At 37.6% G+C, this 18,866-nt stretch overlaps 1 protein-coding gene across 4 annotated transcripts in view; it reads left to right on the forward strand.

Annotated features, from left to right (window-relative positions):
- Positions 1–18,866, forward strand: part of CDK14 (cyclin dependent kinase 14) — a 600,313-nt gene that overhangs the window by 464,772 nt on the left and 116,675 nt on the right. For all 4 annotated transcript variants that reach the window (XR_006211062.1, XM_042966088.1, XM_042966101.1 and 1 more), the window contains exons 13-14: positions 11,994–12,133; positions 18,382–18,525. Coding sequence is in view for 3 of the 4 variants with exons in the window: in XM_042966088.1 (XP_042822022.1) it covers positions 11,994–12,133; positions 18,382–18,497 (256 nt within the window). In the remaining variant the exon portion in view is untranslated. The remainder of the gene's footprint in view (positions 1–11,993; positions 12,134–18,381; positions 18,526–18,866) is intronic.

Here is an 18,866-nt window from a genome sequence, read left to right on the forward strand (position 1 = left end):
ATGTCAATGTTTGGTGAGCTCTAACAAATCTTAGAAAAAATTTTTAAAAATTATATTATTTAGATAGAATTAGAGGTTGAGTACATATGAGTTACATATAAGCTATTAAAAAATAAAACTTTACAGGGCACCTGGGTGGTTCAGTTGGTTAAGTGTTCAACTTTGGCTCAGGTCGTGATCTCATGGTCCATGGATTCGAGCCCTGTGTGGGGCTCTGTGTTAACAGCTTGGAGCCTGGAGCCTGCTTCAGATTCTATGTCTCCCTGTCTCTCTCTGCCCATCTCCTGCTTGTGCTCTCTCTCTCTCTAAAATAAATAAACATTAAAAAAATTATAAATAAATAAATAAATAAGACTTTACAACTAAAAAAAGTAACTGCTACTAGGCACTGAGAAGAATTGGAGAGGAAATTAACATAGAATGTCTGCAAAAATAATGTAGTGAACTAGTTAACCATCTCCTTTGTATAAACAGGTTAAATGAAAGCATGGTCTGTCTTTGTAGTAGTTAAGTAAAAATAAGCTTAAATACACAATGGCTTTTGTTGAAAATAATATAGCAAGAGGTTCACTTAGTTTATCTCCACGAATATTTTATGATATCTGTATCAGTAGATTTATAAAATGTAAATATGAAAATCTATAGCTTCATATTAGTACATGGGAAATGCTAAGTATAATCTATAGCTTCATATGAGTACCTAGGAAAGGCTAGTATAATCATGTGATAAATTAACCAATTTGTAAAAGCCAGACCACTTTTTTTATGATTTTGGAGTGAACTTAAACATCGCAAAGACGTTTGTTTTCCAGGGAGGGTAGAAAATAGTAATAAATAAAATCAAAGCTAGGAAATTTGGGATAAGTATTATCTAACTAAGCTCTAAAGTCCAAGACAAGAATTTAATATTTTCTTCTTTCTGGTCCACTTTTTTGGCATTTATAATACTCTTGAGTGTCAGTGGTAGTGTTTTCAAGAACTTGATTGATTCATATCCTGCTGAGGACTCTCCAGCATTTTGTGTACTTTTCCACCAGATAGAGTTTACTGTAATAGCAACTATGTATTGAGTAAGGGTTAGAGATGAAGGAGAGACTGAGAAGTATGAATTAACATGACTAACTTTGGGCTCTATTCCTCTTATCCATGTAAAAGCTGGACTCTCTTTGTTGTCTTTATTTAATATTGGGCCATGCGGGTGTTAACAAGAATATAGAAAGAGTATTTCTACAGAAATAGAGTTCAGAATTAAAGAAAAAAGAGAAATATAGAAAAATGTCAGGTGTCCGTAAGGAAAACTTTAAAATAACCCAATAACCCTCTTACCAACTTGGTAACACACATCTTGTTGTAGGTGTGTAGGCATGTATGGTATTAGTACTAAATCTTTGGTGTGACATGTAATGGACACTAAGACTCAAGAGTCACAAACCTAGATACTCTTCATTTTGACCCTTTGATTATCTAGATCAAATAAAATAATACATGTGAAAGCACTTTGTAAACTGTAGAGTTCCTTATCTATAGCATTATCATGATATAATATTATGACGGTCAGGTGAACTGACCACTATAGGAATGAGTGTCTTCCATGGGAGATTGTGTCATTAAACAGTTTCACCAGAATAAATGAATGAGAACTGAACAATTTTCTATGCACAACAAAACACAACCTATTTATGGAAACTGATATTAAAATGTTATCTGCTTACCTTGAGGGGAGGAATCTCATTAAATTTTTTTTTTCTATAGCAGTGCATTGACAAAGGAAGTCTCAGCATTAAATAACTCTGTGTGTTCAGTATTAATGTAACTAAGAGTCTTGCCTCTCTTTTCATTGCACAGCCTAGCACCTGGGGTTGAGAAGTTCACTGCCCAGGCTTAAACCTTTCCTTATTAGTTTTTATCTTCCCCAAAAGTTTATTCCAATGTCAGGGGTTTCCTTCATGCTCTGCTTAACAAATTACTGACCCCTCTTTGCAAAATGAATAAATTTAGAATTATTTTCTAAACATAAGTCACTTTTTGAAAAATCAGAGCGGTTTTATGACCACAGTCCTCCCTCTAAGTCAAAAGCTTTGATAAGAAGATAATTAAATGAGCATTCTGCTTTTGATGTGTAGACAAGAAAGAATACTGCATCTGACAGTCCTGGTCAGTACAGTTGAGGAAACAGCCTGCCTTTATGGGTGGGTGGGCTTCTTCACAAATCATTTGCAAGAGATTAATTGCTGTATAATCCAGTGGCCAATGCCCACGTTGGCATCTTTGCCACAGTGACAGTATGTGTACTGTCAAATGAAAGGACCCAGGGCCCCAGCTTTGCCCTGTGAAGAGTGTGACAGTGAGTGAGTCAAGTGTGAATATAGAGACCTTCAGCATCTCACTCGGGTTGCTCTATTTCCTGTGAGACCAAGCACATAGAATGCTCCACATACAGTCCCACAGTGTATGTAGTTCTGTGCCATCATAGAATGCAGGAAGGAATAGTCTAGAAATTTTTGTTCCCTTTTACTTCCTCTTCAACTGTTATATAGAAGGTAGTATCTCCTTGAATGCTCTAAATAGATGGAACCTATTACATCTCTACTTTTTATGTCTAGTTTTCATTAGCTAAAATATTAATAAATCCCGGTGAAGATTTTTATAGAGATGTTTGGAAGGTGACAAAATGTGACTTGTCTTAGTTGTTCCAAAAACAGATGTATCATTAATTTTAGAGGAAGTGTCTTCAAATTACAGTGTAAAAAAAAAAAAAAAAAAAAAAAAACAACCAAAAAAAACTTGTTCTGTTAGTTTGATGTACCTTTAAAAAGACAAGAACCAATTTCCTTCTCACTGAAAGAAAGAAAAAGAGGAAAGAAAGAAAGGGAGAGAGAGAAAATTGAAGGAAAGAGAGAGAGGGAGACACAATCTGAAGCAGGCTCCAGGCTCTGAGCTGTCAGCACAGAGCCTGACACAGGGCTCAAACTCATGAACTGCAAGATCATGACCTGAGCCAAGGTCAGACACTTAACTGACTGAGCCACCCAGGCACCCCTAAGAGATGTACACTTTGAAGATGTACCTTAAGGACTGGGACTTGACCTTAAGATGTTTTTGCTCAAAACTGATTGCTTTTTATATGCATGTTTCTCAGGTAAAGTAAAGTTTCTATAAGTGTAATAGTCGATATACTGTGTCCTCACATAAACACTCAGTCATTCAGCAGATGTCCTATTCCCAGGCTACACTGGGAAGCATGCCTTATAGGAAGTAGCCCTTGCTGCCTCACCATAGCTCCACTCTGTCTCTTTTCTGCCCCATAGTATTCATCCTTCACCTTCATTTCTGTCTTCTCCACTTTATCAGTCTCCTTTAATCTGGCAAAACACTCGGATTCACTTTGCTCTTTGTTTTCAGGATGACTTAGAAATTTAGGTGAGCTTTCAAGGCAGTTAGTTGACAGGTTGAGTGAAGAGAGGCACGTTAGATCATCTCACTGGTGACAAGGGGGGACATTCTGGTAGGTTCGTGATAGCAGGCAAGTGTGGCTGTGCTAACCCTCCCTGCGTCTAGCTCACAATGAGGTTCTTCCTAGATTAGAGGGCATATAACCTTAGAGCTAGACAGCCTTCAAAGACCATGTGTTCCATCTTCCTCATTCTGGAGGTGCAGAAACTGACCAGCACATGGAATAAAGGAAACATCCTGCTCCATACCCCTGGTCTGAGGCAGTCATTTACTCTTCATGTCACCTTCTTTCATATCTTTCTTTTTAATGCAAGTAAAGTGTGTGTGTGTGTGTGTGTGTGTGTGTGTGTGTGTGTGTTGTGTGGGTACGGATAAGAACTAGGAAAGTGAAATATATTCATTATGATTAGAATAGCAACATACCATTATTTTCAACTATACTAAAAGCATTTTTTTGAAACTTACTCATAAGGTGCTCTCCACACACATTCTGAATTCAGTAGAGATTGTTTCTTTTCATTGTCATCTAGATTTATAATTTTAAAATTCCTTAGGTTTTTCAGAGAGTTTCCACAAACAAAAAACATCTTTTACTTTTTAAAAAATGAATATGGAATGAACACGAAATTCCTCTGTCCCGCATACCCTACCATGTTTATGTGACCCTTCATGAACATGGAGCTCCCTGAATCCACCCTCCCAGCTGATAGGCACAGTCTGACAGCCAGAGGCTGGTCCCTGCTTGGTGATGTGGGATCAAGCACTGAAGTCAGTGGGAAGGCCTCACCACTGGCAGGAGCACCTCCCCATTTGTCAGGACATCCCCTGAGCCATTGCACACCGCCCCCTGCCGAGACATGGAAGTCCTGATGTCAGCCACTCACAAGAGTCAGCTGTCCACCCCTAAGGGTTGAATGTTCCTGGTGACAATCTGCAACAACTCATCTCTCTTCACTGGTCCCTCTGCTGAATTTCCTTGGCGAGTTCCCCTGATCCTACCATCTCACATCTCTAGATGGCCTGATGTCCATCCTTCATAATCAAGATGTAGAACCATCTGAAAAAATTCTCTTGTGCCCTTTGTTAACCCTTCCCACACCCAGCTTCTGACAACCACTCTTTAATTTCTATAATTTTGCCTTTTCCAGAATGTCATATAAGTGGAATTATTGAGTATGTATGTAGCCTTTGGCTTCTTTCATTTAGGCAGTGCATTTGAGACTGACATATAAAGTTGAGTGGTGAAAGAACATTCGCCTGAAACAACTTCAGCTAGCTGATTTTGAGGCTTCATAGAAGTGATGTAAAAGCAGTAATTGTTGTTTTGTTTGTTTGTTTGTTTTTAAGTAGGGAAACAACACTGATATAGTGATTCCAGAGAGAAAGTCCTAAACATTACAAGTATAGATGATTTTATAGTAACTAATTAGATTGAAAAAATTATAAATAAATGCTTATGGCAGAGACAAGTCTCTCCTACTAGCACAAAAAATTGACCTAAAATGCTGGAGAAGATACAACAAGCACATGCTTTCAAATGCATATGTATAGCTGAACCAACATAACATTAAGTGAAATCTCCAGGCATCAAGAATGAAGAAACCAGAGTGATAAGTAAGTATTAAAGTTGCGGCTACCCTGGAGATATTGTTAACACAGGAATGTGGAACCATTTCGGGGTCAGGAAACAAAGCTTTGGGCCTGAGAAAGGCACAGCATAGGAGGAATCCAGATTCCCCACATAGTCAAGACACTCAAAACACTTCAACCTCAGTAATGGGCTGGCTGAAAAACATCTGCTTCCAGCTGAGAGACTGGCAAGGACAACTGTGTTGGCCTTGGCTCTGGATGGGGATGAAAAAGTCCCCTGAAAACTCTAGAATTTTAGATTTAAATTTACAGAACTCACATGGTCGCAGAAGCCAACAGAAAGAGCTTGGAGTGCCTAAGTGTTAAGAGAGCCTCAGGGCTCTTGGCAGAAGCAAAAGAAAATCCCTATGGAGAAAGATATTCTCAACCCAGTCCCCTCAGGATTCCCACAGATTAACATTAGCGAAGCATGAGCTCACAATCCAGAATTATAAAACATCTGAGAAAAAGTCATTGTGAGTGAGGGTCAGTAGCAAAAGCAACAAAATTGGCCATCTCACCCAGAACCTCAGATATTGGAAATTATGAGACATAGAGCATAGCTATATTTAAAATGCTATAAAGAAAGAAAAGATCAAATCTAAAACTTGAGCAAGAAGTCATCAAAACTGGACACACATATTTGTCAAAGACTTAAAAAGAACTTCTAAAAACAAAATGAACAAGGAAAACAGCCTATTAGATGCAGCTTATTAGAGAATTAGTTGAACTGGAAGATAGCTCTGAAGTAATTGCTCACAATGGAGAGCACAGGGAGGGACAGAAGGAAAATATGAAAGAACAAGTAAAGGCACAGAAAATTTTGGAAGATGGCATTACGTTGTGGTTACAAAATGAGAGAAGGGAGAGAATGGGGATAAGCAATATTTGAAACGTAATGACTAATGGGGCGCCTGGGTGGCTCAGTTGGTTAAGCATCCGACTTCGGCTCAGGTCATGATCTCGCAGTTCATGAGTTCAAGCCCCGCGTCAGGCTCTCTGCTGACAGCTCAGAGCCTGGAGCCTGTTTCAGATTCTGTGTTTCCCTCTCTCTCTGACCCTCCCCCATTCATGCTCTGTCTCTGTCTCAAAAATAAATAAACGTTAAAAAAAATTAAAGAAAAAAAAAAAGAAAAGTAATGACTGAGATTTTTTCCAGGATTGTTGAAAGACATGAAGCCTCATATTCAGGAAACACTGAATACCAAGCAGGTGAAATCAAAAGAACACCTTACACTGCAATCCTAAAAGGAGGAAGATAAGAGCTGGCAGCGGCAACAACAGAAGCCAGTGAAATAATATCTTCAGAGTTAGGGGGAAAGGCTTTGAACCTGCAGTTATATCTGCAGCGAAACTATTATCCTGTATGAAAACAAAACGGAGAGAATTTGCCACTAAGTTCTTTCATCGTGGAAAGAACTTCTGACATGTGTATTTCAGATACAAAAAAACTAAGGAAGAGAAGGAACATATGAAACATGAAAAGAAAGGTGATTAAATAAGTTATAAACATCAGTAAATCTAAGTAATAATAACAATAGCGGCATTTAATATGGGTGTTTTTGAAAATCACAGAAAATAGGAATAACATATGAGACAATCCCACATAAAACATGGGACTAGTATCACAAGAAGTGAGGTGTTCCCATGTTCTTGTATCATTCAGCAGGAAGGTGAAGCTACAGTTTAAACGTTAAGCACTTAAAGAGAAATGTTCGAAAGTTAAGGAGCTGCCCACTAGAACTGAGGGTGAAGGTGTAAAGTGTGGAAGGTTCTTCTGAGATCCTTGATGGTAAAAAACAAAAACAAAACAAAACCAACTGACCCCAAAAGAGGACACCCCTGACTGCAGATTGGGCAGCTCTGTGGTGCTCTTGGTCACGTATTTATTAAGTTCTGAAGGGCAGTGGAGACCTGTTAAGAACACAGCACAACCTCTGTACATACAAGTGAACTATAGAAATTCATTACTGTTCCACCAAGAAGCTCCATGAGACGAGTTAACTAGGACACAGGAGGGTGGGTTTAAAATCAGGAAAGCATTTTACAAGCTTTCTGACCTAGATGGGCTAAACCTGGGGGAACTTCCTTTCTTTTGCCTCATTACTGGATTAAAAAATTGCTGCTGCTTGCTTGGGGGTTCATTTCATTTCCCATTACTCCCAACTTCTCACTCAAAGCACAGAGAGTTCCAAGTATAGTTAGTATATTGAAGTAGACTACAGTTTCTTTACATCACTTCTATATTCTATATTCTTTTTTTTTTTAATTTCTCATAATCCGGTTGAGTGTTTTTTAACTACATGTGGCTCAGATGAACTGACCAACTCTTGTGAAGTCATACACTGGACAGTCTAAGCAGTGTGACCCTAAACAAATTTACAGAGAAACTTAAAAAGTCTGGCATTACCACATAGTAAGGATATGTGAAGCAACCTGACCACACTGCTCTTGTGGAGAAAGAAGGCATCCAGGTTCTGGACTGACTATCTGGGGGTGGTGCACTACCATCCAGACAGGCTGTTGAGGACTTGTTAGGTTTCATAAAAATGACGTTTCTTGAAGAACCTGGCTGTTGTGTCACTGTCATCATGTTGGGGGTCTTGGGAGAGCTCTAATCTGGTTGTCCTAGCACTAATTGAAGGTGGCATGAAATATAAAGGTGCAGCAAAGTTTATTAGACAAATTAGAGCTTTTAAAAGCAAGCAACTTTTTGTCCTAAAATCCAGCTGTACTTCATAGATACCAGTAGTCATAAAAACTGTGGCTACAGTCAATAAAACTGGTCTACTGATGGTATTGCCTTGGAAATGGAGCTTAAGACAGGACCCAGTTTATCATACATTATTAGCCAACACATAAGCTTGGTGAATGGTAAATCTAATGAAGCTTTCATAGGAGTATTGATAAGCAGTTTTATCAGGCTTCAAGCTTGGCAGAATTGCAGCCTCTGTGTTTGGATTATCATCGGCCTGTTTGGAAACTTAGCAAAGGATTCTTGCTGTTCAGCATTTAAAACATGCTTATCAGTTTTTATCAGTTGACCTTTCCTGAAAGCGTGCAGTTTGAGTTATAAGCCTTCTTCACATCTATTCACATGCCAGAATCTTATCAATATATAAAAAATTTTAAGAGATTGGGTGCCAAAATACCCAGCCACGATACTTGAATGTTATTAATATCTACAAAATTAAAATTCAAGAACTCCGGAAAACAATCTAGATCTGTGGTTTATCCCTTCAGTCATTTCACACATTGACGGTAGGGCCCATATGGCTATTTGCCTGCTACTTTATGTTTATGTCTCTCACATTTAAAATGGTATTCATCAGGTTGTGTAACCACTGATTTTGTTGGCTTTTAACCAAGTCTTATAATGATTTTTTAACATCTTTCTATAAATCTCATTTTGTGTTATTATGAAAACCTCCATTTTGAAAATCACAAACCTCTGGTGGAAAAGTTCACATAAAGTCCACATTGTAACAGAAGCACATATCTTTAACGTCTCCAGACAGAAACGTCTTAAAGTTAATTGAATGTTTGCACTTTGGGATGCAAGTTAAAAGAGAGGGTGGAAAGGGTGAGAGTGAGCTGTTAAGTGCTTTTAGTAAAAAGTAGTGCTTGTCTTGTGTAGGACATATTGAATATGCCTTTTAGTAAATACTTGTTTTTAAAGTAAACGTGCTTTGTTCTTGTAGCTCAAATAATTCTTAATCATAAAATTTCTGAAAATTCTGTAATTTTTTCCTATTTTTATTGGAAGTTGCTTGCCAACTTCTGTTGTTAAAAGTGTGAACTTTTGCCTTCTCTCCCAATCTTGTAAAAAGAGAATTTAGTTTCTGCTAATGAATTGAGTAGATGTCTAATATTTTATTTTCCTGTTGATCTGTGTAACAATATTTGTATACTTGACAACTTGTCTTATGTAATTGGTAAGACAATTGGTGCTGGGTATTAATGTTTAATCATATATTTATAATGTCTGGAATGTATAATTACAGTTACAAAAAACAATATGTCAGTGTCCATCAGCTTGTAAAAACTTCGTGCAAGAGTTTAAACATCTAAATAAATACTGAAATGAGAAAGAAGAAAGAAAGAAAAAGCTAAGAGTAATCATTAAACAGATAGAAATAGAATATGTAACTTCTAAAATAGAGGATGGCGATCTTCAGTTTTAAAATTCAATTTAAAAGAAGGCAGGAAAAGAAAAAAAAACATAAGAATAAAATAGAATGCAGTATTAAGATGTTAGTAGTAATTCCAAATATGTCAGTAATCACAAACTGTAAATGGACTAAATTTTCTCCTTGGATAAATATTAAATCCAGCTATATACTATTTGTGAAAGAGGTATCTTAAAATTATGGATAGGAAACATTAAAAGTAAGAAAATGACAAAGTCACACCAGGCAAGTACTAAACAAAAGCTGAGGTCATTAAATGAATATAAGAAAAAAAAATGAACGTTAGTCCAAAAGCTTTACTGAAAATAAAGAAGTTCACTACAGAGAGATTAAAGACTAAATTTACCAGGGAAAGATAAAAGTGCTAAATATTACACATTAAATTACCCAGCTCTAGAATATATAAAACAAAATTTAATGGAATTACAAGGGAAGATTTTTAAATAGAAAGTGAAGACAACCAAATCGTTCTGGCATTCTGATAACGTGCACTTATGGCTTGGGAGAAGATGTCCAAATAAGGTATCCTGGAAGTGTCATATCTCAAACAACTTGGATGGACTCAGAAAGTGGTTCACGAAATGACAGACGGTGATGTTGAAAGTGTGGAGAGTTGGAATAAAAGTGGTTCTTGAAATGCAAATGAGGAAATAGCAAGCATTCTAAATTAAAATAATTTTGTGATAATTTAAATATTTGTATATAGCCTGCATATCACAAATAAGCATTTGATTATCTCATCAACCTTAAGGTTTGACATTAGTCCATTTGGGGAAGGTGAAATGGAATTGTCTTATATCAGTTAATTCTTTATATTTAGGTATTATATGCACTAAGTCTGAATGTAATCGACAGTTATACAGATTGTGATTCATTGCATATTGGAGCTGGAAGGACTGTAGACATAAGGTGGTTCATCACTCTTGTAACAGAATTAAGCTCCAAAACTCAAATCTAGTCTCAGTCTGGCACTGTTGTTCTGTTTCATCAAAGCTATGTAAAATTGATACCAATGATCATGTTCACCATGATTATATATAAAATGTACATTCAATATAAGTACAGCTTTTACCATGAACTTTACCTGATCTCAAACTTTGCCTTTGGTATTTTAAAAGATGTTAATAAAGTTTATAATAATGAAAATGTTAGGAAGAGGAAGCAATAATATGGATGGCTGTGGCCCCTCTTAAAGGAAAGGAAAAAAAAAACAAACTGTAGAGAATTTAGAGAATGCTTCCTTTTCCTGTGGACAAATTTGTCTTTTCCAGGCTGAGACATTTAAAACCAATCCACTGATAAGTTGTTTTTTAAACAGCCACTACAGCAAATACTGAACCCATCTGTAAGACCTTCATTTATGAAGACTTAGAGAGGCCTCTTAGGGGGGGTCCTCCGAGTAGTATTTTTCTTTGCTCTTTCCCTGCTTCTTTTGCTCCCCGAATTCATTACCTCCTTTCCTCTTCCTCACTTTCAATCCTTCCCTCCCCTATAACAATTTTAAATCAATGCTGAAGAGCAGCTTGAGTACAAGAAGGGGGAGAATTGTTGGTTATTGAAGAAAGTTCATTGACCATGTGCTTAGTAGCTTCAAGACTTTTGAAAAAATACTCACCAGCAGATGCAACTTGCCCTCACACTTTCTGGCTCTTTCTGAGAGTCGGTGTCCTTTATTGCACCTTGTTACAGCAGACACTCAGGAATCCACGGGTTGCCTTTAGAAATTTTCTGAAACAAATGCAAACCACTTTAGAGTCAAGTAATTGTAGATGGGTTTAAATCCACTCAACGTGCTAATTGAGTAATCCACTTGCACTGCCATTAGATGGAAACAGAGTTCCCTTGGTCAACTAAATAAATACAAGGGTGTGTGGAAAGTGCCTATGAAGGTGCTTGACACGTGTTCAACTATCCATCAATGTCAGCCATTATCAGGAATACTTCTATTATCATTTTTATGTTAATTATCTGAGCTTGATTGTGCTGAGTTGTGAAATAGAGATTCCACAAAAACCAAGGCTGGGCTGGACTGTGTGATCTGGTATGCATTTGGAAGTTGTACCACATGGGAGATTTGACTTCTCTGCTTTTTTGGTAATCTTAAGACACATAGTTTCTATCTACCATTGTTTTAATGATCATCTTGAATTAATTCAGCCCCATGTGGGTTATACATATTTCCTTTGTTAACTTCATGTTAATATTATGATTGTTGATATTTGACAGGGTACTTATGCCAATAATTTTATATTCAATGTAAGAAAATGTAAATTCTTAGAGGAAAAGTAACTTTAGTAACTAGAGAACTTAATAGTTTTATTTTAATTCTCCTAATTATTTTGTATTAACTTTCCTATAAATGTATCCAGATGTGTATGCAATAGGTAGATTCTGTGAACAAATTCTGGTAACTCTTTGATAAATTATCTCCTGAAATTTTCTCTCGGCACCTTGTTCTATCCTGAAAGTATCAACCCTTTACTTATACTAGAAATGTTTTAAATCAATGAAACGGAGATATCGAGAGTAAAAGCTAGTTTAAATTAACAGATACTCTGAGAACCAACATGAATTCTGCTTCTTTTTATTTTCAGCAGATAATTTAACTTGCTTTTTGGCCAGGAATAAATAAGTTCCAAAAACAATTAGGTGAACTTTATGTCTTATTTAGTGGATTTTCTTGTTTGGTCTGATTTCTCTCTTTTTTGCTTGTGTTTTCAGGCTCAGCTATGTGAATTATGCAGAGGATCTGGCCTCCAAGCTCCTACAGTGTTCCCCAAAGAACAGACTATCAGCACAGGCTGCCTTGAGCCACGAGTATTTTAGTGACCTGCCCCCACGGCTATGGGAACTGACCGATAGTGAGTATGACAAATCTGAAACATCCAATCAAAGAAGCCGTATCATTGTAGCATCTATGTGTAACATATTTATAGAAGGATTCATGTTTTTATGTGTGCATATGCAAGATTATGTATGTTTGCATACTCATTATATGTACACATATATGTGTGTGTATGTATTTATATGCAGGGGTTGGGGGAGAGCTAGTGAGAGATTGAGAGAGAATGAGGGAAAGGGAGTCATGTGTGTATATATTTAGTGGAATCCTGCCATTCAATTCCTAGCTTACCAGACAGAGGAAGAAAATGGATTCCTTTTTTTGCTATCTCTGCTCTGCAGTCTGCAACTGCATGTCTTTGTATTTGATTATGTATGTGTCCAAAAGAATGATCTGAGCAGTCATAAAGGAAAAGGAAAATATGATTTACATATTTAGTGCTTCATGCATGGAGTACTTTTTAACTGGCTGCAGTACACAGAGGAGAAATGATTCATTTTTGTTTGATTCTCAGAGACCATCTTGGTTGTAACAATAACGGTAAAAAGGGCTGCTATGCAGTGAGCTGACAAAGTGTTGGCAATTGGCTAATGCACTGAATTGACATGTAGGAACCGAAGACTTGTAATTCATTTTAACTACAAATGCTTTTGGTATTCATACAGACAGCTCCTCTCTGGATCTTTTTAAAACAAAACACATTCCTGGGTGGGTTTTTATTTTGTTTTTACAAAAGTGTTCATATTTACACAGCCTTTTTCAATTACATTTTAAATATTTGGGAGATTTATGGCTGGGAGGATCTCATCTTTCTTCCAAAGTGTGAAACAGAATTCTTGTGAAATTTTGCGAAACACTATTGCAGTAAGAACATTTTTGTTCAATGGCGATGCGTTCTTTTCCAAATGCCAATTCTACATATTCCTTCCCATACTCTTTTCTGACTGCCTTAAAAATTAATATACTGCATGTATGCATAGATATTTATAATATATTTATTAATCCTTGGGTACATACTTACCATACATAACATAAAGTTATTTATGGGTACATAACATAAAGTTATTTAATCTCCAAGACTTTAAACTTTTTCTCCCATTGTAGTATTAGATTCTCCTTGACAACATCACCCTTTATTTTGCAGCTAAGTCCCAAGTAACAACTCCTCTGGGTATTTCTACCCTAAATCATTTTTGATATCCCACATTTAATTTGAATTTCTTTTTTTTTTACCCTAAACTGTCTATAGATATATTAATCCACTACTCCCTTTTATGCTTAGTAAGTCTTCCTTAACATTTTATATATTCCCAACCCATATTTATTCTATACTCTTCCCTACTTTCTTTCTAAAACTCTACCCACTGACCATTATGCCAGCTATTCCCATTTTTTTTTAATTAAAGATAAAATTTCTATGGAAAAATAATGAATTAGTGATCCATCTTCCTACTGAGAAAAAGAGATATAAATGGGCCCATTAGTTTTTGGCTCATCAAATTCAAACATATGGTTTGTTTTCCTATTTAGTATAACTTGTAACTTAATATCACTCCTCCTTGGTGACATCTCAATCCCATCTGACTCGATGATTGAGTTTAAGCCAGGATTTTGATGGTCTATGAATTCTGAATTCTGTAGTGGTACTTTTCTGTTAATATGGACTTATTACCCACTTGCCACTTAGTTTATCAGCCAGTGGTTAAATCCAGTTTCTATCAGTAAGTAAATGCCTGCACATTATCACTCGGCAGCAGGCTGCCACCGGAGACAGCCTTGTCCTCGTCATTAACAAGCACAATGTATGCAGAACACCAGAGGGGAATTAAAACCACAAAAAATACCTCAGGGTGGTATTTTTAATATGAGAATTTAATTTGTAATTTCACAGATTAAGAATTTTGGCTGCATTAATCCCTTTATCAGCTCACAGCAGGCTATTTGCAGAAGCATAACCATAAGGCGATATTCATTGGCAGAAACACGTCTTTGCATAACGTTAAACATCAGGAGCAGTGAAACCTTTTGAAGGGGGGAGAATAAAGATGAAAAATCATTATATTTTTAAAGCAAGATTCTGCTAAATGCCTCCGGTAACAATTTTGAGTCACAGAAATGCTATTTCTGTGTCTAGTAGATAATCATTATGAAGCATAAATCCAGTCGCAAGAAAGGACAATCCCAGTATTAAATACTATAGCCATTTCCATTTAGAACAACGTGGTGGTCCTTGTAAACATGTTTACAAAACAAAATTCCTAGGCTTTGGAAACTTCGGGAACCAAGGTGAAATGACTGCTTTCGGGGACTCTGTTATCTAGGTTAATATTCTGCAGACTATATTTAGAAATTATTCAAATTAAATTTCACATTGGTATTGAGTCTTCTAAAAGTTCACCACCTGGCAAATGGCAGCAGCAAGGGCGTTACCTTCATGTGCTTCCTTTTCAAGGGGATTTGGAAGGAGGTCCACCTGGGAAGAAGTGTTGCAGAACCAATGAATGGATTGTATTAAACAACCGAGTACTGGTTTAGGTTCATCAATTCCAGGAACCTCCCTGTATTGGTCCACTCAGGCTGCTATAACAAAATATACCTAGACTGTGGGGGCTTAAACAATTAACATTTATTTCTCACAGTTCTGGAGACTGGGATGTCCACAATTAAGGTGCTGGCATATTTTGTTCCTGGCAAAGCCTCTTCCAGGCTTGCAGAAAGCCATCTTGCTATATCCTCACATGGCAGAGAGATCGATCTCTGTCTCTCTCTCTCCCTCTTCTTACAAAGCCTCAAATGTCATCATGTGGGCCTCACCCTCACGACCTCATCTAACCCAAATTATCACCCAAAAGACTCCATCTCCAAATACCATCACATTGGGGATGAAGGCTTCAACATACGAATTTGGGAGGAACACAATTCAGTCCACAATGCCTACATTCTTAAAGATAGTTTATAGCATTTTTTTTTTAAAGAATGTCCACAAAAGGAAAATACTTATGCAAGCAGAAGCAAAGCCAGGTTAAAAGGATAAAATGGAACAAAAATAAATTAAAAGAGCCTTCTTGGCCTACTTTATTATATCAGACTCTGCGAGAAGAGTATCAAGTGTTATAGAATCTTGGTTACACAAAACATGCAGTTGTTCCATGGATTAATGTAAAAAGTAAGTTGTATGCTTATGTCAGACACTTATTTGCTTTGGAAGAACATTTAACAATATAATATCTTTCTTTCTTGTGCTGTCGCTTAAAAATCTCACCAGTTTACATAATACCAGAACTTAGAAGTAATGTGTTAGTGTGCCACCAAAGGGGGAATTATAAATTTATCGAGCAAGAATAGTGACACCTGGGGATCTGGTAGTTAAAGCTGGCTAATTCGGTGGCACCCTGTCATTCTCCCTCTGTCCTGAAACCCCAACAGCCTTGCCCCACTTCTTCACAGAAATTTAATTGCAGGGAAGTAAACGGAGGGCTGATTTAGAAGAAATTCATTACTTTTCCCAAATACACCACAGGGCATTCTCCTGTGTATACTATCAAGTTACATAAATTATTGAAGCTGAACTACCCTTGTCAAAGTAAATGAACAAAATACACTTCATAGCAGAGAGTCCTTGATTTTATTACATTCATTTGCTAATTCACAAAACTCAGATCTGCAGTAAAAGAAGGCCAACAAATTGATGCAGCGAGAAGAGCACTGAACTGGGAATCAGACCACCTGGGTTCTAGCTTCAGCTCCACGTGGTAACTAGCTGGGCAACTTTGGGCAAATGCCTTGGTCTCTGTGGATTTCTGATTTCTTATTTAGAGACCCAGTGGTCCCTAAGGACCTTTCCAGCTCTAAGGTTTATAAGTTTTCCTACTCATTCCTATGTATTATCCTAAAACAACATTATGCCATTAATGTAGCTCCACACTGTCTTCTTAAAAGTAGGTAAATAAATAGGAATAAAAATGTATAAATATAAGTAAAAATTAAAAAAATAAAACAAACATACCCAGTTCAAATGTATTTCCTGTTTCCAGTTCCTAGACTTCCATTCTCTTGTGAATCCTTTTTTTTTTTTTTTAAGTTTATTTATTTTGGGAGAGAGAGAGTAGGTAGAAGAGGGATAGAGAGAGGGAGAGAGAAATCCCAAGCAGGCTCTGCACTGTCAGCTAAGAGTCTGTCATGGGGCTCGTTCTCATGAACTGTGAGATCATGACCTGAGCTAAAATGAAGAGTTGGGCACTTTAACCAACTGAGCCACCCAGGCACCCCTCTTGTGAATCCTTCTGAACTAGGCTTTGGTGCCCAACACTCTGGAACTGATGTTCTCAAAGTCTCCGTCCTGGTCTTTTCCCAGCCCTCATCTCAGTCCATCAACAGAATTCAACACAACTGTCTACTATCCCTTCCTAGTAACATTTCCTTCACTTGGATTCCAGGACAGGACTCTTTCATGGCTTTCCTTTTGCCTCCCTAAACTGTCCCTTTCAGACTTCTTTGTGGAGTTCTCATCTGCCAGACCTCTCACTTTTAGAGTGCCCTGGAGCATAATCCTCAGATCTTTCTATCTGCATACACTCCCTAGAGCCTACATGATCTCATTCGGTCTCATGATTTAAGTATCATCTACACACTGACAGCTTCCAGATTTCTATCTCCAGTCCCACCTTTCTTGGCTCCAGACTTGCATATTCGAGCAACTACTCAACATGTACATGTGGCCCTCTAGTAGGCATCTCATATTGAATACTACCAAAATTGAACTCCTGATCTTTTCCCCCAGACCTGCTCCTCCCATATGTTTCCCCTTGTCAATAAATGGCAACATCATTCTTCCAACTGGTGAAAGTTGTCCTTGATGGCTCCTCTTTTGTCACACTCCAACCCAATCCTTCCACAGACCGTGTTGGTGCTAGAACACACCATTCCTTCTCTCTGCCCCTCCCTTGCTCTCTCTCTCTCTCTCTCTCTCTCTCAAATAAATACATACATACATACATACATACATACATACATACATACATAAATAAAATTTTTTAAAAGTTGGTGGGATGGGGATGCCTGGGTGGCTCAGTCAGTTAAGCGTCCGACTCTTGATTTTGTCTCAGGTCATAATCTCACAGTTCATGAGTTCAAGCCTCACATCAGGCTCTGTGCTGACAGTGCAGAGCCTGCTTGGGATTCTCTCTCTCTGTCTCTCTCTGCCCCTTCCCTGTTCTCTCTCTAGAAAAAAAATAAACACATGCACGCACACACACGCACACACACACACACACCATTCCTCCCTTCTTCACTGCTATCACCCTGCCCCACGTCACTCACCAAGTTCTTTCACCTGTATTTTTTTTTTAATTTTTTTTTCAACGTTTTTTATTTATTTTTGGGACAGAGAGAGACAGAGCATGAACGGGGGAGGGGCAGAGAGAGAGGGAGACACAGAATCGGAAACAGGCTCCAGGCTCCGAGCCATCAGCCCAGAGCCCGACGCGGGGCTCGAACTCACGGACCACGAGATCGTGACCCGGCTGAAGTCAGACGCTTAACCGACTGCGCCACCCAGGCGCCCCTCACCTGTATTTTTACAGCACCCTTCTGTTTTGCCTGCTTCTTTCCTTTCTCCTTAATGTCTTCTCCTGTTGTTCCCTCTTCCTATAGTTTATGCTTGCTTATCCTCAAAATATGTGCATGGCTTGCTCTCTCACCTCCTTGAGTGTCTGCTCAAATGTACCTTATCAAGAAAGCCTTCACTGACCTTCTTCCACTCAGCATTTCTGGTTTCTTTTCCATGCTTTATTTTTCTTCATAACACTTACTACTAGCTGATATATTTGTTTGGTTGCTCATCATCTGTCTCTCCGAAATGGAATCAATAAGAACAGGGATTTCTTTTCATTCTGATTTATACACTACAGGATTCCAAAATACCTAGAACAGTGTGGGGCTCAATAAGTATTTCTCCAGTGAATGAGCGAAAGAATGGCATAAAGAAAGGGCAAGATATGTTGTTTATAATCCAAGTTAATTTTTCTAGATTGGAGAAATATGAGCATTAATATTACTTCATGATATCGTGATATCATATGTGTGCATAAATCTGTGTAAATGTGTCTGTGGCTGTTACCACTTGACTTTTCAGCGACCAACACATACCACGATGTTCCCTGTGCAGGACATCTAGAATTGCATCTCAGTCTCCATTTTCCAAAATGAAAGTTTGTAAGCATATCTATAACATAATATATAAATGGCAACTTTTCATTCTGTCCACAGTGTCTTCTATTTTTACCGTCCCAAACGTAAGATTGCAGCCAGAAGCTGGAGAAAGCATGCGGGCCTTTGGGAAAAACAATAGTTATGGCAAAAGTCTATCAAATAGCAAGCACTGATGAGCACAACATTCTCAAGAGAGCACAGGTAAGATAACCTACTTTCCTGGAAAGTAATAATGAATAGATATTGAACAGATCTTTTACATGAAATATTTCAGATTGATTTTTTTCCCCTAAATGTCTTATGAATCTCTTATGTTCATTATGGCATTGATCACAGGTTCTACTAAGGAGAGTACAGTTAGTCATATATTTAGGTACCTACTAGATCCTGGCCAAAATTGTATTTTATTTATGCAGTCATAAACAAACCATTTCAATTATAAGCAAATCATTTTAACTACTCACACATTCTTTGTGGAGGTTAGAAAAAGGTTAACCTTGAGCAATATTCTAAGTCACAGACTTGCTTTATTTGGCCCACAC

The sequence above is a fragment of the Panthera tigris genome, chromosome A2 (genome assembly GCF_018350195.1).
Source record: "Panthera tigris isolate Pti1 chromosome A2, P.tigris_Pti1_mat1.1, whole genome shotgun sequence".
NCBI lineage: Eukaryota > Metazoa > Chordata > Mammalia > Carnivora > Felidae > Panthera > Panthera tigris.